We start from the raw sequence: 19,285 nt of genomic DNA, 5'->3' as shown, positions 1-19,285 counted from the left end.
GAATTTAATTAAGAAAATTCCTTAACATTAAAGTATTATAATTCTAGAGAGACCCACTCTACTGGTCTTTAATGATAATTTGTCCAATTGTTCTATTTATTTGTCCAAACATGATAAAATGCGTGATGAGTTATTGAATTAAACAACCATGGACCACGAAAATTGATAAATATCAACCTAACTAATTGTTTAATTCATTCAATCTTAATATGAAAAGAGATGGATAAATTTTAGCAAAAACATTAGTGTATAAGTGATTATTATGCCATACGAATTGATGAAATGAAACTGTAACGAAAAAACTTGTTGCTATTATTGTCATTCGAAGAAGATTATGCTCCAAAAAACTGTATTCGAATCTTAGAGACTCCGGTCATGATAAAAAGATTCGTGAACTTCGACTAGGAAAAAAGAAATTAATGTAATTCGAAAACAATTGTAACTTATAGTACTAATTATATACTAGCTATATATGTAACTCGTGAATCGTGATGTTAACGCATTTGATAGCTCTTAGGAGGAAAACTAATTTGAGTTTGACCTTTCAACTAAAAACATAGATTCCACCAAATGTAGTACTCATGACTACACGCCAAATGTTACAGTATCTCTCACCACTCTCCAAGATGGTCTAATACAATAATGTTTGTAACTTTGGATAAGCTTTTGCATATTATTGATTGGTTAGTTAAGAAATTGAGATATCCTAATTTTAGTAATGGATCTAAAAATGTAGTATTACAGGTTGTAAAAGGATTGGACACATATATCCACTGTTTTTCTTGAATTTTGTATCTGATTCTTTTTATACATTTTGTTAAAAAATTAGTATTTGTAGCTTAGAGTCATATAACATGTATCTCTACATTAACTCTTTATCATATATTGGATTTGAAAGTTTAGTTTCTTAGATAGTTTGCTTAAGATTGAGAAGAAATAATAATGGTTGTTAAAGGAACATAATTAGATCCACACGAAAAGCTAAACTAGAAAACACAAAATCAATAATGTGAAAAAGAGAAAAAGAAGAGAAATCCAGTGGAGCCAAAGGGTCGGTCGGGCCCCGACGACAACTCGCGCCAGAGCGTGTGGTTCAAACACCATGTAACAGCGCGTGGTCACTTTTTTTCATCCCAGCAAACAAAAGACGAGACCAGGCATTGACAACAAATTATAATCGTTTTCTTCTTTCTCTTTTTGCACTCTTTGGGTTTTCTAACGATGATGGCGTGAAAGAAAGAGAGAGAGAGAACAAGCAGTGTTCAAGAAGAGAGAGAGAGAGGAACAAAAGTGTCTCTTTTTTCTTCTCTGCATTGCCCATTTATCCTGTCGTCTTTGACGCTTTTGTAAAAGCTAAAAAAGAAAAAAGATGCCAAACGACGACGAAGACTAGAGAGAGATAGACTAAAGAACCAGTTGTCTTTATTCTTCTTCTTCCTTCTTCCTTCTTCACTCTTGAGATTCTCTGTTTCTTGGTCTTGAGTTTATCCGTAAGTTTGTTTGTGTTTTTCTTGAGTTGATTGATTCTACTTTCATTTCTCCTGATTTTTGTCGTATACTGTTTCATGACATCAATGTTTGGTTACATGAGTTAGAAATTCTCCACTTTTTTAAAAATATATATAAAATGTTTGTTCTGTTTTTTTAACTGCCCTTTGATGTTCTGATTCTTTCTCATTTAGTGTAATCGATAGTATAATGCATTTCTTGTTCTGCCTTAAATCTTTTCCTATGAACTAGATTAGAGCTAATCTAGTAATCTTCCTTCCAATTCAAATCATCTAATGATTTTTTGATTTGCTCTTTGTTTATTGTTGTTGAAACAGATAAAGATCCGGAGATAAAATGACGAAAGTGTGTCCTGAAATAGAAGGGACATTATCTTTATCAGTGGTTCCAGTATCAGTAGATGTGAGCTTTGCTTCTGATCACTTTCCAACATATAAATTAGGACCTGATAATCAGATAGTAGAGGAACCAAAGGAAGATGAAAAAGGTCCATCTGTGAAGGAGACTGTCGAGAAAGAGAGCGAGTTGTTGTCTGATCAGCACAAGCGGCTTTCGGTCCGTGACCTCGCTAGTAAATTCGACAAGAATCTTGCTGCAGCTGTTAGTTTGGCTAATGAGGTTACTTTCTACAATTCTTGATTTCATATAACAATTCTCACTCTCTCTTTTTGTTGAAATATATTCTTGGAAACTCTCTTTTAGGCTAAGTTAAGAGAGGTGGCTTCTTTGGAGGGACATGTTATGTTGAAGAAGCTAAGGGATGCTTTAGAATACATGAGAGGACGCACGGATGGGCAAAACAAACAGGATGTGGAGACAGCTATCTCCATGGTTAAGATTTAAGATTGATTTAGTCAGATTTTAAGATAAGGTTCCTTGTTCACTCTGAAACTAATGTTTTTATGTGACTTGTGTCAAAACTGTGATGTATGAGAATAGGTGGAAGCTCTAGCTGTGAAGTTAACTCAGAATGAAGGTGAATTGATTCAGGAGAAGTTTGAAGTGAAGAAACTAGGAAACTTCCTCAAGCAGGTCTCGCTTCTATAGTATAGATTGATATTGATGCCGAAAATGTTCTGTTTTCGCTTGCTTACATTTCCAACAGTAACAACTACAAAGGAAGCTGATTATTGTTACTCTCATATTGACAGACTTCAGAAGATGCAAAGAAACTGGTAAATCAAGAAAAGTCATTCTCTTGTGCTGAGATCGAAACTGCAAGGGCCGTTGTGCTGAGACTTGGAGAGGCTTTTGAAGAACAAGAACGGATTTCTGAAGCTTCTAGAGCTCAGGGGCCGGTTAGTATTATTTTCTAGTCTAGATTTATAGTTAGTAGTAAAGTTTTCTAGTGAACTCAAGTTTTCAATTCTTAGGATGTGGAGAAATTGGTTGAGGAAGTTCAAGAGGCTAGGCAAATCAAACGGATGCATCACCCAACAAAGGTACTACATCAATTCATTGCACTTTAACTTCATAATTTGATGTGCCACGTTAAAAGTTACTACTGCATATGTTGTAATTTCAGGTGATGGGCATGCAACACGAGCTTCATGGTTTAAGGAATCGAATCCAAGAGAAGTATATGAATTCTGTTAAACTTCATAAAGAGGTATGTCTTTGTGAGCATTTAGTTCTCTTCGTCTTCGCTAGAGTTGGACTGTGCTCACTTCTTTGTTCTTGCCTTTATCAAACATTTCAAGATAGCAATAATCAAGAGAGTTGAGGAATCCAAGTCTTGTCCATTTGTTCTTGAAGGCAAACAAAGTCTCGGCTCTTGCTTAAGAATCCGTGTCAATGCTCAAGACAATGCTCCAGATCTTTCCAACTGTTCTATTCAGTGGTATCGTGCAGCATGTGAAACTAGTCGCAGGGAAGCTATATCTGGTAAATGGACCTATCTGTTTGTTTGCTTCATCATTTGGTTTTTAGTAAATGAATTTTAGCTTGAGCAGTTCATATTCTTGCTCTTAGGTGCCATCCAATCGATGTATGCTCCAGAACCATTTGATGTTGGGAGGATATTACAGGCAGACATTCTTTCAAATGGTCAAAAGTTCACAGTTACAACCGATGATCCAGTTGATCCTGGTTGGTATTACGGAAACTTTAGACGATACAAAGATTTTTAAGTGGACTATAAGTGAATGTTTGGCTTACTGAAATGCAGATTCTGGCTTGCCATCCCGCGTAGAGTCGCTGATGCGAAAGTCTAACAGTGAATTCAGTGTATGTTACAACGTTCTTCAAGATTTTCAGAACTTATTCTTGTTTTCTTGGAAATGTTTGCATTGAGTTCATGTTCTCAAACTCTTCTTCAGGTGGTTATATCGCAGATGAATGGACAAGACTATGCATCTCGATCGCACGTTTTTACCGTTGGAAAGACGAGGATAAAGCTGTCTCGAGGATGGATCACAAAGGCGAGAGAATTATATTCGACATCCATGCAGGTATCTAGAGACTCTTTCTTCATTCTATTTAACAGAAACATCTCTTTGACATTCAATGAAAAACATTTATTACAAGTTTTTTGGTATGATAATTATTCAGCTCTGTGGAGTTAGAGGCAATATTAAGGCTCCTACCAAGGCAGTGTTCTGGCAACCAAGAAAGAGTCTAACTTTCATACTAACCTTTGAGTCAGAACACGAACGTAACGCAGCCATAGCCCTTGCTCGAAAATACGCTTTCGATTGCAGTGTAAGCAAAAGTAGTCAAAATGTCGCCTTTCTCAGACTCTGCAAATCACTATGGTTTTGCACTTTATACAGTTTTAAGACTGCAGGTTTACATAACAGGCTTGCTTAAATCTGCAGGTTACACTGCTTGGTCCAGATGATTAAGTGAAGAAGACAATGTCATTAACGAACCACCTGATATTTTTTCCCCTGACGCCGGATTTTCTTGTTCTGTGTGTTTGTGTGCGGCTACTTTTTGTTTATTTTTCGCACTGGTTCAAAGAAGGAAGGTGCAAGTTTGGGTTCTCTACTGATGATCATACAATGTTGCTGCGTAGAGTTTTATTATAGGCAGCAGACTTCTTTTTTTTTCTTTTCTTTTGCTTGATCATTTGTTTGGTTTGGTTTGTTTGATTGTTTTATTTTTTTATTCAACATTGTTAATCAGCTTATGAGTGTGAGATCAAAACCCAAAGCGGTTTCTGGTTTGTATCTGTTACCATTGTTTCATCATTTTACCTGCTTCTGAGAATTTCCCTCTTTTATTATCAGTAAATGAGTAATCTGTATATAAAATAGATTGTACATGTGTTTGAATAATTATGAACAAGAATTCTCTAACTATTACTAGATACGATGATCAAACAAAGGGAGATCAATGAGGTTGAGTGGTGGCATGATCCAGATATTCTCATAAGGGTTCTGTTTTTTCCACTTGAAGCAAACCTCACTCTCTTCATCAACCTTATAATATATGCAAGTCCTCTTGAATCCATGGAACACAGAGAGACACAAACAGTTCCATATTCCACTCTGCTTCTGCTGCTCGGCTCTGGATTCAGAAGACAAAGCGCTTGCGTAGATCGTCAAGCCTCCCAGTGTTTTCCTCTCAGCCCATTCAAAGCTAGTAAGGTCAAGTTTAAGCACTGTTGGGTTCATGTGTCTGTACATATAAATGAGAAAGATCTCTCCTTGGTGTTCTGTCATAAAGCATCCGTTGCTTCCAGGACGTTTAGGAGGTCTCCCAGGAAGAACATTCCAATAATTCAAAGATGGGTCAAAGAGAGCTAAGCATCCGGTGTTTGTGAGGCAGTAGAAGACACCATTGGAGAAGACAATCTGCTCGAAAGTGTTGAAGTTTCGCTGTAACCGATTCTTGAACACAGATGTTTTCCACTCTTTAGCATTAGCAAAATATGTCTTGATGGTGATGTAATTCCAAGTGACAGAAGTGACAGTGAACAAGAGACAACTAGTTGATGTAGGAGCACAAGAGAAAGCCATTCTTTGATCATATGCCATCCAAAGCGTAGGCATGGGTACGCAATCACGAGTAAAGGGATTGAAGAAAAGGAGTTGATAAGAATTGGGATTGTACATGAGTAACCAACCATCTTTGGAGTAACAAACTCGAAAACCGGATAACTCAGGGAAGTGAAGATTGCAGTTTTTCTGCATTGATGGGTCATAAAGTTCATAGGAATCGTCTGTTTTGGAGAAGTAAATAAGCCAAGGAGATGTATGTATCACTCGAAGAGAAACACAAGCTTCGTGCCATGTTTTGCAGACAGCAGAAGCACGGATGTTATCTTTCAACGGGAGACGAGAAATTACCAGTTGTAAGAGATCACAAGGAAGGTTTATGAAAGTTTGATACTTTTCTTTTTCCTTGCTACTCTGTTTCTTCCTTTTCGTCTTCTTCTTCTTCTTCGACCTGTAAAAGTAAAACCCAAAGTCTCAAAATCTCAAAGCTACAAATCATATTTTTAAGCCGAATTTGAAATTTTTGAAAACTCAAGATCCAAGCTTTGACCTTCTTCTGGTAACCATGGTGAAGAATGGGAGATTAAGGATTAGGTTTTGGGGTCCGACGAAGTCGTAACGGGAAAGAAGCACAAGATATCGGAGAAGAGTCTCCTGGCCGTTAGATTAGGACGACGACGACTGATCCAACGGTGATCTGTGATCGTTCTCTTGGTCTCTTCGCCGTTGAATTTTCAGATTAGTCATAAGCAAATCATCCAAAGAGGACCGGTTCGGTTTTATACGGTCTTAAAGTTATTAAATTATACTATTAATTACGATGATCTAAACGGCGTCGTATCAAATCCATCTCATATGCTTACGATAACGTCCCATTGCCAAGCTGGTTCTTTCACTCTTCAGGAGAAAGAGAGAGAGAGAGAGAGAGAGAGAGAGAGTTATCAGAGATAGCAAAAATGGAGGCTTTGGTTTGCCGGAAATTGGGAGATCCAACTGCGACGAATCCAGGTAGTCCAGAATCTCCGGTAGAAGTAAGCAAGACTCATCCGATCCCGTCTTTGAATTCAGACACGTCGGTGAGAGTCAGAGTTATTGCTACGAGCTTGAATTACGCAAATTACCTTCAGATTCTCGGGAAATACCAGGAGAAACCTCCGTTACCTTTCATTCCGGGCTCTGATTACTCCGGAATCGTCGACGCGATTGGTCCCGCCGTCACCAAATTCCGCGTTGGAGATCGTGTCTGTTCTTTCGCCGATCTCGGTTCCTTCGCTCAGTTTATCGTCGCTGATCAATCTCGTTTGTTCCTTGTACCGGAAAGATGTGACATGGTTGCTGCAGCTGCGCTTCCTGTTGCGTTTGGGACTTCTCATGTAGCACTTGTTCATAGAGCTCGTTTAACATCTGGTCAGGTAAAAAAATCTCATCTTTTTTATTCAGTTTTTTTGCTTGATGTGAATTTGAGTTTATAAAGGTTGAGACTTGATAGATTTTTCATTGGTTTTGATGCAGGTCTTATTGGTTCTAGGTGCTGCTGGTGGCGTTGGCCTTGCAGCTGTTCAAATCGGTAAGGTTTGTGGAGCCATTGTCATTGCAGTTGCTAGGTAATATACTTGTTTAGACTCATTTCACTTTTGGCTTCCATGATATCGGTTCTGGTTTTTGAATCTCTTACTTTTTTGGTAGAGGAACTGAGAAGATTCAACTGTTGAAGTCAATGGGAGTGGATCATGTTGTTGATCTAGGCACTGAGAATGTTATTTCAAGTGTGAAAGAGTTTATCAAGACAAGAAAGCTTAAAGGAGTTGATGTTCTGTATGATCCTGTTGGAGGGAAACTAACCAAGGAGTCCATGAAAGTTCTGAAATGGGGAGCCCAGATTCTGGTGATAGGTTTCGCCAGCGGCGAAATACCTGTCATTCCTGCTAATATAGCACTTGTTAAGGTAAACAAATGGTTTGTGTTGTATTATAGAGAAGAAGAAGCTTTTCACTTGAGAGAATCAAATCTTCATAAGTTGTAGTAACCAATTGGTGCAGAACTGGACGGTTCATGGTCTTTACTGGGGTAGCTACAGGATCCATCAGCCCAATGTCCTTGAAGATTCCATCAAAGAGTTATTGTCATGGCTTTCCCGAGGATTGATCACTATTCACATCTCTCATACCTATAGCCTCTCCCAGGTGAAAACATTAACTCATCTTCATGACATCAAAACTCAAAACATGTAATTAAACACTTACCGTTTTGATTACAGGCCAATCTTGCATTCGGGGACCTCAAAGACAGGAAGGCAATTGGAAAAGTGATGATTGCTCTCGACCACAAGACTGCCCTGTCTTCAAAACTATAGACTCTTTATGGCCGTAGGAGAAAACAGCTTATGTATTCTAGAAATAAGGTTATTGCAATGGCCATGTAAGCTGAACCATCTTGCATTTATATCTGGCATATAATCCACATTCTGATTTGAAATTTCAATAAACGTTATCGAATTGCAGTTTGATTTTCTCTAGAAATTAGTGTAGTTATAAATCCTTTTTGTATATACATTGTTCCAATCAAGAATACATTTTCCTTCAATCAAGTAAAGCTTGCATCCTCCTCCAGCTCCCTGGCCTTGAACTTCTCTTTTACCCTCAACAACATTGTTGTCATGATCAAGAACCAGACAGAGTTTACATCCAAATAGTTGCATGTGGTTTACTGCCCATACCAGTGGACTCACGCTATCAATTTCCTTGGAAACGTCTGTGAACTTTGCAATGTCTTCTTCATCGATAGCAGAAGCAAGGTCCTGTTCATGAGAATAAATGTACAACACTTAACATACTTTATGTAAGCTACTCCCCAATTTCTTACAACACCAGAGTTTAAACTTTACCGCTAAGAACTTGCATTCCCGTGTTCCTGAAAAAGTCGGATCCAGATCCTGCAAGAAAGTACAAGTTAGAACACATGTCATAGTTACTCAAAGGACCACGCCAGGATGCTGATGTTAAGGCTGTTTGCTGTGGAAGAAGAAGAACCTGATATTTCTCCAGTGCATTAGTGATGGAAACAACATCAGCTTTGCATAAGTGGCACATGCCAGCAGTGAGAAGATGGCCTTTAACTCCATACTTAAGCAACTTATTGTTGAGTGAATGGCGTGCCTGTGTCTTCATAAATCTGGATTGCCTTCTCATACCTATCAAAGATACAACAGCAAGCCTATTATCAATCAATCAATCCGCCCCAAAGTAGAGAAGGGGCTATAATCCATGTGCTCATGTGTAGAGAACAACAACATTATTCCAAACAATGTCAAATTTGTGGTTTGAAAATTCGATTTTAACATGGTCCCATCTCAGTACTGTAAGTACGTCAATACCAGAGGATGAGAAAGCCAAAAAAAGGTCAGGTGCCGAAAATCTTACTGCTCTAGCTGGGAAGCATATTGTGCAACCTTTAGATTGCACTGGTTTGCAGAGGTGGTCACTTCTTCTATTTGAAAGAATTCAGCTGCCGTTTCATAGTAAGCAATAGCTTGCTCGAACATCTCATCAGATTCATAATACTCAGCAATTTCCTGTCAAAAGTAAATGACAATGTACACATTAGTACAAATACAGAAAGTCAGTACCAAGCTTACTATATATACTGTAGAAAAAAAGAAACAAATCCGACAGGATCCAACATGCATAAACAACACGAACCATGGAGAAGATGCTGAAGAAGTGCCTCCCCCTCAATAAAACTATCTTCTCACTATCCGTACTAAAAGAGTAACAGTATCTAATTCATACTCAAAAGAGACATGTAGTACATTGTAATATCTTGCAGCCATGTTGAGCCTTACTATCTATCTCACAAAATATATTCGCCGCTCTCTCTAGACAAGATGCAGCCTCTGCATATAATAAGGTCATGGTTATATTTGGACGCGATAAACATGCATAGCGAAAGGAAAACACACAAGAGTTGATAATCAGTCCTGTAGTACATATATGTCAATTAAAATCTAAAAAGCTGTTGCTACATGATCCATACATTCGTCCATTATCATATATGTGTTTGCCAAAGAATTTGCCTTTAAGTGACAATCGGCAAGTTTTAGATAAGCTATTCCAGCTTGATCCCCTGAAGAATCACAAATCAAACACATAAGCAAGAAGATACTTATCAATGACTTTACTATAAGGCCAAAAACCATCATTATCGAGTAATCTAAATGTTGAGTATCCAATTTATAATTCCCACATATCAAAGAGGCCTAAAATCAACTTCTCACAACACCATGGAAGGATCACCACAATTGCTAAACCAAAGATCAATCAAAAGTCTCAAGTTTCACCTTTTCTTCCTCATCATCATCACAAATCAATCAGATGAAACAAAAATCAAGGCCGGCTGATTATTATTTATGGAAATTACATGATTTGGCAAGCTTATAGGAATCACGTGCTTTCTCGAGCAGATCAGCAGCATCCTCGTACTTAGTGTCGAATCTTCTCCGTCTGTTAAGCTTCTTCTCAGCTTTCTTCTGAAAGTAGTAGCAACTGCTTGAAGAAGAGAAAGTGATATCAAACAACAACAAGAGTTGGCGGCGAGCGATGGTAGCTGAAGCGGCTCGCGTGATGGTTCTCTGTTTTGAGTATTGCAGAGTTCCGATGAATGAGAGATGGGCTTCGTGTCTCCTTTTGGGCCTGAAACAGCTGCAGTGTTGTTGTGAGAGATTGAAGTCTCTGCTTGAGTTGGAGACTCTTGTTGTTTGATATCTTATCAAGTTCCTCAGCTCTATGAAAAGTGGGTAAAAAAAACCCTCACCTTTTACAAAAAACATGTACAAAACCCTCAACTTTTTTGGTGGGTTTTTAAACCCTTCCCTTTTTTTCTTTGATAACTCAATGCCCAGACCACACAGTGATCTAACTAGTCTACTGGGGCTAAGCCCGCGACCAGAGATTTTTAAGCATCCATTTAAGGGATTTTTTGGTGGGTTTTTAAACCCTTCCCTTTTAAAAAATAATAAAATAACACTTACTATTATTAAACCAACTAAACTATTATATTAAAACATAAAATAAAACAAGTTAGTTTGTAATTTATACTTTCCAAATTGGAGTTTTTGATATTTTTTCAGAATTTAGTTGTTGTTTTTTGACGATATAAAAAAATAAGTTTCAATTAGAATTTGTTATGTAAACTAAAATCAATTTATAGCTTAGCACATTTTATTTTATTTTACTTCATATGTTTTCTAACTTTTGAAGTTTTGGATTTAAAATGAAGAAAATTATTAACATAATTTTGTTCTAAAGTTGTGTGACTGAACAAAAAAAAAATTCTTAATATTTCTTTTCTTCTTGAACATATAAAACAAAGGTTTCGCATTACCAAAAAATTTCAGAATAAGAATTATTCAGCCTATCTTATCGTATTTCCAAAAAAGATCTCGAGAAGATCTCGGAGAATCTTAACAACAAATGAAAAGAAAATATATTATCATTATTTTGTGCAAAAGATTGCACTCCTCCTTCCTTTCCATCTTTATTACCTGATGCGTAAAGATATCTAATGGAAGAAGAGCTCTCGCCTGCTTCTATAAGACCTGTTTTACTAACAGGACAGTTTAGTATTTCAAGATGTTTTAATTCTTTGCATCCTTTACCAATTGCTTGGAGACCGTGATCCGTAACATTGGTAGCATACTCTAGTGTTATTTCAACAAATCTATATACAGAACAAGCACATGTATCACGGTCAGTTTATGTGCAACATCAAATATTCAATTAGAAATTTTTGATAAAACAAAATTGAAAATTCTCGTAAATGACGTAAAAGAAAAAAGAATAATAATGCAATCAAAACTAGCATTTACAAGCAAAAATTTCTAAAAGAATAATAATATAATTTGTGTTAATCACACCATAGAAAGTATTTTGAGCAAGGGGAATTAATAAAATCAATGCATCATTAAAATTGCTTAAATTTAATGCATCATTAACTATTATGTAAAAAAAAACCACATAAAATTTTTAATATATGTAAATTTTATATAAAAAAAAAAAGATTGCTTAAACCACAAGCTAGCGACTTGTGAGTTTAACAAAAAGTCGTAAAATCCAATGGAATCTGGTGACGACAAGGCACCTAATACTTTTTTTTTTTTTTTAACTCTGGCACCTAATACTTTTAAAGCATCTCCATTGCATAATTTTCTATATTGTCTCTATAAAATTAAAGTTACTAAATATTAATAATTAAATGTATAAGTCTTTAAATTAAATGGAGAAATCCGGTTCTGTAACCTTGAAATGACCATGTAAGCTGAACCATCTTGCATTTGTTATATCTGTCCTATAATCAACATTCTGATTTGAAATTTTAATAAACGTAATCGAATTGCAGTTTGATTCTCTGTAGAAATTAGTGTTATAACCAAAAAAAAATCCTTTTTGTATATACATTGTTCCAATCAAGAATACATTTTCCTTCAATCAAGTAAAGCTTGGAAGAATAAAATCGTATGCGGTTTCACCAAATCTATATACAGAGCCAATTGTTATGTACATAAAACTCAAACCAAGCACGTGGTCTGACTATCTCGGGCTATCTTGCTTCAGAAAATGGAAATGTTCAAGCTGAGTCATCTCTCCTCCGTTCACTGGATCGAAATTGCACCTGTAGAAACTGTAAGGCCGATAAATCATATGTGTGGTTGTTGGTTATTTTATGTTTTTGCTATTCTGACTAGTGTGATGGAAGCATATAATACTTGTGGATGATGTGAATATACATTCAGAGAGATTAGCTACCTTCCGTCCAAGCCAATAATTGCAATTGTGTTCTGAGCACCAAATGCTGCAAAGTATTGGGTGACTTCAGGTACATGGAACTGAGAAAATGACCATTCCGAGCTGAAATATTTTGGTAGAACACCTGCAACAATGTCTGAAGATGTTAGGTACCAGACAGAAGCATGAGATGATCCAACTGCACAATTATATATTTGAAATATACTTCTCGATTTGCTGGTTTAGAGAAAAGCTATGAAATGGAAAAAAAAAAAAACAATAACTTTCCTAGTGACACATAAAATTTCACAAGGTTTAGGGACACACTTCTATAAAGATCACTGATTTTCTCATGAACCAAGAAAGCTATTTCTTGGAAGTTTCACTTATGTACTCACTCAATATAATCTAGCCTTCTGTCCTTTCACTCCATAAGCAGTTCTTAAAGAGAAACAAGGCATATCATATGTACTTTCACGGTAACAGTCATTTTTTCAGATATCTCCTAATTTCTGTCTTACCTCTCAGAAAAGACAATGACGAACCAGGGTTGGCACCACTGGCTGGAGAAACAAGAGGCTGCAGGGAATTTGAAGAAGTCTCATGTTCAGTGGAGTATGCGTCCTCCCCTATAACTCTCACTCTGAGAGAGAAAATGTGAACAGTCCCCTTGTCGCTTGATACTGCAAGCCACTGCACGTTTGGTGATAGAGCAATGCTATAGATATCTGCTCTGTCCACGCCTCTTCGGACCTGTAACAAAGCAGCATTGGACTAATTCATCAATAATATGCAAACAAAACTGACATATGTTCTGCATAAGATTCCATTATTGTTATTAATAGCTACCAAAGTCTTTCTAAATAAATCGTGACAGCTTGTTTGCTCAACCATTACCTTGACAGAATCCTTACCAAAATATTTACTTAAATAACATATGGTACAATAATGGTGTTAAGAAAATGAAAGCTAGTTAGTTCATAGTTATCACATATCAGACCTCTTGCAGACGAGTTCCGTCCATCGTGTTGAAAATTCTAATCAGAGTTCCCTTTGTACTGGCAGTTGCAAGGAGCAAGCCATCCAATGTCAAGGTCATGCACGCGATATTAGAATCATGAGCATTAATGATTTGAACCATGTTAAGCCCAAAATGTTCAACTCGGACCTCTCCTCGACGAATACCTGGACAAGCCAAGACAGATGTATTCATGTGATGAGAGAGGCAACATAGTCCCCTTGGATTTGCCATATTTTCAATCTGATGAAGAAGTCTTAGATCCATAAAATTGTAGACATATATCTTGTGCTCAAGAACAACAACAATTCGATCTCTTCTTAACTTCACTGCACGAATTTCCGACCGAAAAGTAAACTCACTGATGCAGCGCCCCTGATGATCATCCCAAATCAATACTTTATTTGAAGGGTACTGGGAGTTAGGTCCACCACCAACAAGCGCCAAGATATTACTCCGGAAAAGCATCTCTACAATTTTAAACCCTCCATCCTTCAGCTCTCGCCTAAAAGTTTCCTTGAACGGTTCACAGTTATATATACGAAAACCATGGCTAGTGCCAGCAGCAAAACAACTGTAATCCTGATTCCAAGAAACAGAAACCAACTCTGCTTCATCACTTTCACCAAAATCTGGAGGCCCAAAAGATCCTGAAGTGAAGGTATTCCGAGAGTCATAGCCACCTGGTTGGAAGTTTCTCCGAGGATCCATTTCTCCTTAATATGTGAAACGTTGAAATTGTTGCAAGCTGAAATCAATAACCAAGAAATAAGACTTTAAGATTGATCTCACTTCATGAAACACACTGTCCACAAGATCCAAAACAATGAAACTGAAAGACTAAACTTGAAGCAATCAATCCCAAACTCATAGCAGAGACATTACAACACCTAACGATTCAGAATCCTAGTCGAACATAGACTAATACAATGCCTTAGAAAAACTTAAGCTAATTCAACACAAAAGTGTTAACAAATTAACAAGGTATCTTCTCTGAGGTAAGACTAGTGGCGATAACATGTCATGACCACAATTCTTAGCCGTCAATGTTAGCCATGTACAAGGAAGCCATGTAAGAAATCAAATTCCACCATGATCGAAACTCATCAACCTAAAAACCCTATCTATTCATCATACATTACGATCAACAAACCCCTAAGCAACTTCATACATACTCCAAAATCCTAACAAAACCACAATTCCAGTTTCATATATAATCCAACAATCGCGTAATAATTTACACACAAATTAAGAATCCGATCAAACAATAAGAACTGCGAACATTTCCTGATTCGAACACAAAAACACAATGAGATTGAACAAAATCCTCACCGATTAGAAAACGAAAACAGCGAGAAGAACCAAAAGCGATCTTTGAAGAAGGAAAATGCTGCTTCAATGGACGACGAACAATCTCGATCCTGATGCTATAATAATCTTGTTATCTTCTCAAATCAATGACTTGGCTATGAGAATCGTCTCTGTATACTAACTTGTATGATTTTATCTTCGTCGAAAATTTCCGATTTTGTTCTTTCTTTATTCGGTTGTTTGCGTTAGTCAACTGTCGTCATTGTATATTTTAACCTTTTTCTAATACAAGCAAAATAAAGTATAGTTATTATTATCTTAATGGGCCTCTTTCCCTTACGACCCGACCCGACCCGGCCCGTATCTCCTCAATTTGGTTCACCACAATTATCAGCTCCGGTGACTGAATATCCGAAAGTTCTCATGGCGTCGAAGCAAAAATTCTGACTCGTTGATCCATAAAGCGAACTCTTTCTCGCTCTTAGTTTCTGCATTTCGTCTATCAAAAGTAGGATTATACACTTTTTGTTTTTGTTTTTGTGAAACCCTATACAGTTCGATCTAAAACCCTAAAAAGATGGTGAAACCTTCCGATTTCAAAGCAGTTCACAAACTTATTCAATTGCATTACAGTCGAGTCAACCTGTTCACAACGACGGGATGGTCAAAACTCTCAGCTTTGTCTTCTCCGGCTCTTCCTTCAAATGGGGTTTCTCAGCTTCAGCCTAAGTCTGGTTTCCACACCTTCTCGTCGAGACCCACTTCGAAAAACTTTGGCTTATCCCAGATTCTTCCCTCTAATGGGGTTTCTCAGCTTCAACCTAAGACCAGTTTCCACAGCTTTTTGTCGAGACCCACTTCGAAAAATGTGGGATTATCCCAGATTTTACCCAGTCCTAAGCTCGTACCTGGTTTGCAGAATTGTGGTGTAGCCTTGGTTAAGCCCCGTGTTAATATGAACTTTGTATCGGCGTTTAGATTGTTTTCGAGCTCTGGATTTCGAAAAGTTGATGGGAATTTCGCTAGAAAGGTTGTTGACAAGCCAATCAAAGCTGTTAGTTCGACTTTTGCTAGATACCGAATGGCTTTAGGGTTGCACGTTGATGCATTTTGGAAGAAGAATAACCTTTTGGTGTTTGGAGCAGGAGCTGTTTTTGTTTGTATTTTCTTGTGGAGGGTCATGTTTGGAATCGCTAGTACATTCGTTGGCCTCTCTGAGGGAATGGCCAAGTATGGCTTCCTTGCTCTCTCATCTGCCATTGTTGCATTTGCTGTAAGTTTTAGCTTCTCTCTATACTTATTTCTGATAACTTTGAGATACAACTTAGGATTGATTCAGTAGTGGGTCTCTGAACTCAGAGCTATGACATAGTTTCTGTGTGGATCTTTTCCGTGGAAAACTGTATTGTTTTGTTAATCTTTATAGTCTTCAACTTTTCATCAAAAATTGCAAATACTGTTGTTAACTTTGGTTTGTTGTCATAACATTCCCATTCTCTTATGTTATAGAGTTATCACTGCTCACAGCAATATTCTGTGAATTTTCCATTAATAGGGTTTATACCTTCGCGCAAGGTTCACGATCAATCCCGATAAAGTTTACAGGATCACTATGAGGAAGCTCAATACAGCGGCTGATGTTCTTGAAGTTATGGGTGCTCCTCTAGCAGGATCAGATTTGCGTGCTTATGTGATGTCAGGTGGTGGAATAACATTCAAAAAATTCAAGCCAACAATTAGGAACAAGCGTTGCTTCCTCCTATTCCCGGTTCAAGGTTCTGAGCGAAAGGGACTTGTTAGTGTCGAAGTCAAGAAGAAGAAAGGCCAGGTATTTACTTTCTCTACTTTCCCTCTAGATGAAGAACATTCTTCTTAGATTGATCATTGATCACATTACTATCATGATGATTGTAAGTAATCTGTTCTTGAAAGTTTTCCAAGGTAACCTTACAATTAGGCTTGTAAACATTTTAGGTTCCTGATAAGAGTTCATTAACAATGCCCCTTCAACTTGTTAGTCATTGAGTATAAATAGAAAAGGCTTTTGATGTTTAAAGTGTTGAGTATTTTCGTGAGGTTTGGGGGTTCTCTAAAACAAAACCTAGGTTGTCTTTGATTCTTTGCTTTGGTTGGTTATTTTGTTCTTCATTTGCTTCTTTGACTCTGTTTTTGTTCTATGTTACTGTGAGAGATATCGCCGTATGAACCTATCAGTGTTCCCATTTCTATATCACGATGTATGCGAGTTTTGTGTATTTCTGATGTTCATGTCTGTTTTTGCTCAGTATGATATGAAACTACTGGCGGTGGATATTCCGATGGCGTCTGGTCCTGATCAACGCTTATTCCTTATTGGTGATGAAGAAGAGTACAGAGTCGGTGGTGGTTTGATCTCTGAGTTAAGAGATCCTGTGGTAAAAGCAATGGCAGCAACCAAAGAGTTTGATAATCTTGACAGAATTGAAGAGGAAGAAGACGCCGAAAGAGAACTTCAAGAAGCCGAAAGGAAGGAACGTGAAGAGATTGAACTTCAAGAAGCCGAAAGGAAGGAACGTGAAGAATTCGAACTTCAAGAAGCAGAAAGAAAGCAGCGTGAAGAAATCGAGAAGCTTGAAAAATAGAGTTCTTAGTCGGTTCTATCGTACTTGCACACAAACTAAACATCTTCAGTGGATATAGAACACCACAGTGAATCTGTTTAAAGACCCTTACAAACTTTTGCAGAATAAATGTTAGAGTATGTTACTGTTTCTGGTTTGTGATTCTTCAGAGAAGGATGGCTTTGTCCTATATAAACCGGTTTTGACTTGAGGGAGGAAAAAGTTTTTGTCTTTGCGGTTAGTACCGGTTTAATCATGATGGAAAGAAAACCAATACAGAATCCAGAGTAAAAGCTGTATGAGACTTGCATATCTATGTTGTCTTTGACCAATTTCTATATTACAAAATTAGCAATCAGTTATTATGGTTCATCAAAACCACCTGCATCGTGAAGAAGATATAGTTTTCCATCGAAGAACCAAACATAAGCCCTCAATGCTTTTTATCGAATGTTCTTGTGTTTCTTTTTGAATCTTGCACAGAAAATTGTGATCTTCGAATCTGTTGCCTTTAGGGTGAAACTATTCTGAATGCAAAAGCACAAATCATCTGAAGTTGTAAGGATTTAAAGGTTAATCCTCTCCCAAATCCCTTGTTTTTTCATACCTAGATTCCATCAAGGTCACAAATTTACCTCATTTGAATTCCCTCTCTTTTTCATAATTGTTGTAACATTAAAGAGATAATGGTTTTGATTTTCGTTTGATTTGATGAAGTTTTAATTCAGGAGTGAATCTTGAGCCAATGAGAGGCAAATCTGGATTAGACTGTGTAAAGAGTTGATGGGAAATCGTTGTGCAAGAACTTCTTGTTGTAGAAAGGTAATCAATAAAACTTCTTGTAGCATGCAATTCAATGTTTCATTAGCCATAGTTTCAAAGGGAAGATGAAGAATCTGTGTCCATATATGTGTGTTACAGTTATGGTCATGTATATGCTGCTGCAGCAACAACAACAACAACAGTTATGGTCAAACCCGAAGCCAACACGGGTCCAAAGGAAAGGTCCATCCGGTAAGCAGAATCGAGAAATGGGAAGAAAAGATCACAGAAGCTAACAACCATGGCAAGATCGTAAGCTTTCTTCTTTAAATAAATTTCGCTTTTCTATGATTCTTCCTATTTTCCATTTAAGTAACTACTAGCTTGATAAATTCAATCAAAACAGCTGGTGGTGAATTTCAGCGCGCCATGGTGTGTACCTTGTAAAAAGATAGAACCAGTATTCAGGGACCTTGCTTCTAGATACCCTTCAATGATATTTGTAACGGTTGATGTCGAAGAGCTCGCTGTAAGTAAACTGAAAACTTGCGTGTTGTTGAGAAGATAGATAAGACTGCAGTTTTATGATATGAGATTGAATTGGTGAAAAAACAAAACGCAGGAGTTTAGTAATGAATGGAATGTGGAAGCTACACCAACTGTAGTGTTCCTTAAAGATGGGAGACAAATGGATAAACTTGTTGGTGCTGAAACCTCAGAGCTTCAGAAGAAGACAGCTGCAGCTGCTGATCTCTTTCTCAGAAAACCTTAAACTCTAAAACACATAACAGAACAGAGTTAGGTTTTTCCATTGTCTGTCAAAACCAGAAGTTACTTGCGGATAAAGTAAGTATCATGAGCTCTTTCTTTGAATAAAGATCTGATCTGGTAAGACTGATGACTCTCTTTAACGTTTTGTTCTCAGACAAAATCTTGTCTTTTGGCTGACAAAAACACAAAACATGAAGATGAAGATGAAGAGGAGTTTAGTGATGATGAAGGTTTATTTGCAGTCATGGCTCTCTTCTTTAGAGCTCATTTGTGCAGATGCATCTTTTCAAATGGTTCTGATATTTTCAACACTAAACGAAGTGCTTCTTGTGCATATTTGTTTTATTAATCCTTTTACATTTTAATGTTATTTTCTATATTACTGTGTGTTCTTCAATTTGAAAACCTGAACAAACCTGTCAAACACGGTATAGAAGAAAGTTTAACGTATTTTTCAAACTCGAAAGGGTTTTGGTCAATAACCATATGCTTTATGTTGGCAAATTAGTAAGATGCACGTTGATTTCTTTCTTTTTAAAAAATTATGATTAAATCATGATGATGAGTGATTTGTTCTTTCTTCGAATAAAACAG

General features: G+C 37.1%; 7 protein-coding genes and 4 long non-coding RNA genes across 15 annotated transcripts; 6 read left to right on the top strand and 5 right to left on the bottom strand.

Annotated features, from left to right (window-relative positions):
* The first annotated feature begins 1,200 nt into the window (after positions 1-1,200).
* On the top strand, positions 1,201-4,734 carry AT3G56480 (myosin heavy chain-like protein). The gene is made up of 13 exons (NM_115506.3): positions 1,201-1,490; positions 1,827-2,127; positions 2,212-2,340; positions 2,449-2,541; positions 2,661-2,807; positions 2,883-2,951; positions 3,035-3,118; positions 3,210-3,393; positions 3,481-3,597; positions 3,677-3,735; positions 3,828-3,959; positions 4,060-4,209; positions 4,326-4,734. The coding sequence occupies exons 2-13, from the start codon at positions 1,846-1,848 to the stop codon at positions 4,350-4,352; spliced, it is 1,473 nt and encodes a 490-aa protein (NP_191207.2). The 5' UTR covers positions 1,201-1,490; positions 1,827-1,845; the 3' UTR covers positions 4,353-4,734.
* On the bottom strand, positions 1,627-1,850 carry AT3G08685. The gene has a single exon (NR_141473.1). It is a non-coding gene; the product is annotated as an other RNA (long non-coding RNA).
* Positions 4,396-6,235, bottom strand: AT3G56470 (F-box family protein). The gene is made up of 3 exons (NM_115505.3): positions 6,001-6,235; positions 4,548-5,901; positions 4,396-4,439 (listed from the first exon to the last, which is right to left on the bottom strand). Exons 1-2 carry the CDS (start codon positions 6,015-6,017, stop codon positions 4,815-4,817), a joined length of 1,104 nt encoding a protein of 367 aa, NP_191206.1. The 5' UTR covers positions 6,018-6,235; the 3' UTR covers positions 4,396-4,439; positions 4,548-4,814.
* AT3G08675 lies at positions 4,795-5,219 on the top strand. Its single transcript, NR_141472.1, has one exon. It is a non-coding gene; the product is annotated as an other RNA (long non-coding RNA).
* A 56-nt stretch (positions 6,236-6,291) lies between the features above and the next one.
* Positions 6,292-8,041, top strand: AT3G56460 (GroES-like zinc-binding alcohol dehydrogenase family protein). Its single transcript, NM_115504.4, has 5 exons — positions 6,292-6,862; positions 6,963-7,054; positions 7,137-7,395; positions 7,490-7,633; positions 7,708-8,041. Exons 1-5 carry the CDS (start codon positions 6,407-6,409, stop codon positions 7,801-7,803), a joined length of 1,047 nt encoding a protein of 348 aa, NP_191205.1. The 5' UTR covers positions 6,292-6,406; the 3' UTR covers positions 7,804-8,041.
* Positions 6,346-6,705, bottom strand: AT3G08665. Its single transcript, NR_141471.1, has one exon. It is a non-coding gene; the product is annotated as an other RNA (long non-coding RNA).
* Positions 7,963-10,275, bottom strand: ALPHA-SNAP1 (alpha-soluble NSF attachment protein 1; the record flags this gene model as incomplete). Its single annotated transcript, NM_115503.1, has 6 exons — positions 7,963-8,247; positions 8,335-8,382; positions 8,480-8,630; positions 8,870-9,021; positions 9,472-9,572; positions 9,867-10,275. 6 exons carry the CDS (start codon positions 10,273-10,275, stop codon positions 7,963-7,965), a joined length of 1,146 nt encoding a protein of 381 aa, NP_191204.1.
* AT3G08655 lies at positions 8,617-8,848 on the top strand. Its single transcript, NR_141470.1, has one exon. It is a non-coding gene; the product is annotated as an other RNA (long non-coding RNA).
* A 1,563-nt stretch (positions 10,276-11,838) lies between the features above and the next one.
* On the bottom strand, positions 11,839-14,831 carry ATG18D (autophagy 18 D-like protein). Of its 3 annotated transcripts, NM_115502.4 has the most exons (5): positions 14,580-14,831; positions 13,230-13,995; positions 12,751-12,982; positions 12,251-12,374; positions 11,839-12,125 (listed from the first exon to the last, which is right to left on the bottom strand). In NM_115502.4, exons 2-5 carry the CDS (start codon positions 13,956-13,958, stop codon positions 12,035-12,037), a joined length of 1,176 nt encoding a protein of 391 aa, NP_191203.2. In that variant the 5' UTR covers positions 13,959-13,995; positions 14,580-14,831; the 3' UTR covers positions 11,839-12,034. The 3 variants fall into 3 exon arrangements, with proteins under 3 accessions (NP_191203.2, NP_001326816.1, NP_001326815.1); NM_001339796.1 differs by having other exon boundaries at positions 11,839-12,374; NM_001339797.1 differs by lacking the exon at positions 11,839-12,125 and having other exon boundaries at positions 12,374-12,982.
* Positions 14,832-14,919: 88 nt separating this feature from the next.
* Positions 14,920-17,498, top strand: AT3G56430 (import inner membrane translocase subunit). The gene is made up of 3 exons (NM_115501.3): positions 14,920-15,831; positions 16,114-16,386; positions 16,844-17,498. The coding sequence occupies exons 1-3, from the start codon at positions 15,136-15,138 to the stop codon at positions 17,177-17,179; spliced, it is 1,305 nt and encodes a 434-aa protein (NP_191202.1). The 5' UTR covers positions 14,920-15,135; the 3' UTR covers positions 17,180-17,498.
* Positions 17,499-17,502: 4 nt separating this feature from the next.
* AT3G56420 (Thioredoxin superfamily protein) lies at positions 17,503-19,193 on the top strand (the record flags this gene model as incomplete). Of its 3 annotated transcripts, none has more annotated exons than NM_001339795.1 (6): positions 17,503-17,730; positions 17,887-17,980; positions 18,080-18,232; positions 18,327-18,449; positions 18,543-18,766; positions 18,846-19,193. In NM_001339795.1, the coding sequence occupies exons 2-5, from the start codon at positions 17,942-17,944 to the stop codon at positions 18,690-18,692; spliced, it is 465 nt and encodes a 154-aa protein (NP_001325846.1). In that variant the 5' UTR covers positions 17,503-17,730; positions 17,887-17,941. The 3 variants fall into 3 exon arrangements, with proteins under 3 accessions (NP_001325846.1, NP_001325847.1, NP_191201.4); NM_001339794.1 differs by having other exon boundaries at positions 17,876-17,980; NM_115500.4 differs by lacking the exon at positions 18,846-19,193 and having other exon boundaries at positions 17,598-17,730; positions 17,890-17,980; positions 18,543-18,692.
* Between the last annotated feature and the right edge of the window lie 92 nt (positions 19,194-19,285).

The sequence above is a fragment of the Arabidopsis thaliana genome, chromosome 3, assembly GCF_000001735.4.
Source record: "Arabidopsis thaliana chromosome 3, partial sequence".
NCBI classification, from domain to species: domain Eukaryota; kingdom Viridiplantae; phylum Streptophyta; class Magnoliopsida; order Brassicales; family Brassicaceae; genus Arabidopsis; species Arabidopsis thaliana.
The sequence above is the reverse complement of the archived record's forward strand: the minus strand, read 5'-3'. Positions and strand labels throughout refer to the sequence as shown.

What these genes read in the sequence shown, in the direction of transcription:
- AT3G56480 (NM_115506.3), top strand. Translation starts at nt 1,846, where the DNA reads ATGACGAAAGTGTGTCCTGAAATAGAAGGGACATTATCTTTATCAGTG. An exon ending in CTTCTAGAGCTCAGGGGCCG is followed by an intron (nt 2,808 to 2,882) that starts GTTAGTATTATT and finishes TTCAATTCTTAG; the next exon opens with GATGTGGAGAAATTGGTTGA. An exon ending in AATACGCTTTCGATTGCAGT is followed by an intron (nt 4,210 to 4,325) that starts GTAAGCAAAAGT and finishes TTAAATCTGCAG; the next exon opens with GTTACACTGCTTGGTCCAGA.
- AT3G56460 (NM_115504.4), top strand. Translation starts at nt 6,407, where the DNA reads ATGGAGGCTTTGGTTTGCCGGAAATTGGGAGATCCAACTGCGACGAAT. An exon ending in CTCGTTTAACATCTGGTCAG is followed by an intron (nt 6,863 to 6,962) that starts GTAAAAAAATCT and finishes GTTTTGATGCAG; the next exon opens with GTCTTATTGGTTCTAGGTGC. An exon ending in CTAATATAGCACTTGTTAAG is followed by an intron (nt 7,396 to 7,489) that starts GTAAACAAATGG and finishes CAATTGGTGCAG; the next exon opens with AACTGGACGGTTCATGGTCT.
- ATG18D (NM_115502.4), bottom strand. Translation starts at nt 13,958, where the DNA reads ATGGATCCTCGGAGAAACTTCCAACCAGGTGGCTATGACTCTCGGAAT. An exon ending in ACGGAACTCGTCTGCAAGAG is followed by an intron (nt 12,983 to 13,229) that starts GTCTGATATGTG and finishes GCTTTGTTACAG; the next exon opens with GTCCGAAGAGGCGTGGACAG. An exon ending in GTCATTGTCTTTTCTGAGAG is followed by an intron (nt 12,375 to 12,750) that starts GTAAGACAGAAA and finishes ACATTGTTGCAG; the next exon opens with GTGTTCTACCAAAATATTTC.
- AT3G56430 (NM_115501.3), top strand. Translation starts at nt 15,136, where the DNA reads ATGGTGAAACCTTCCGATTTCAAAGCAGTTCACAAACTTATTCAATTG. An exon ending in CTGCCATTGTTGCATTTGCT is followed by an intron (nt 15,832 to 16,113) that starts GTAAGTTTTAGC and finishes TTCCATTAATAG; the next exon opens with GGTTTATACCTTCGCGCAAG. An exon ending in TCAAGAAGAAGAAAGGCCAG is followed by an intron (nt 16,387 to 16,843) that starts GTATTTACTTTC and finishes GTTTTTGCTCAG; the next exon opens with TATGATATGAAACTACTGGC.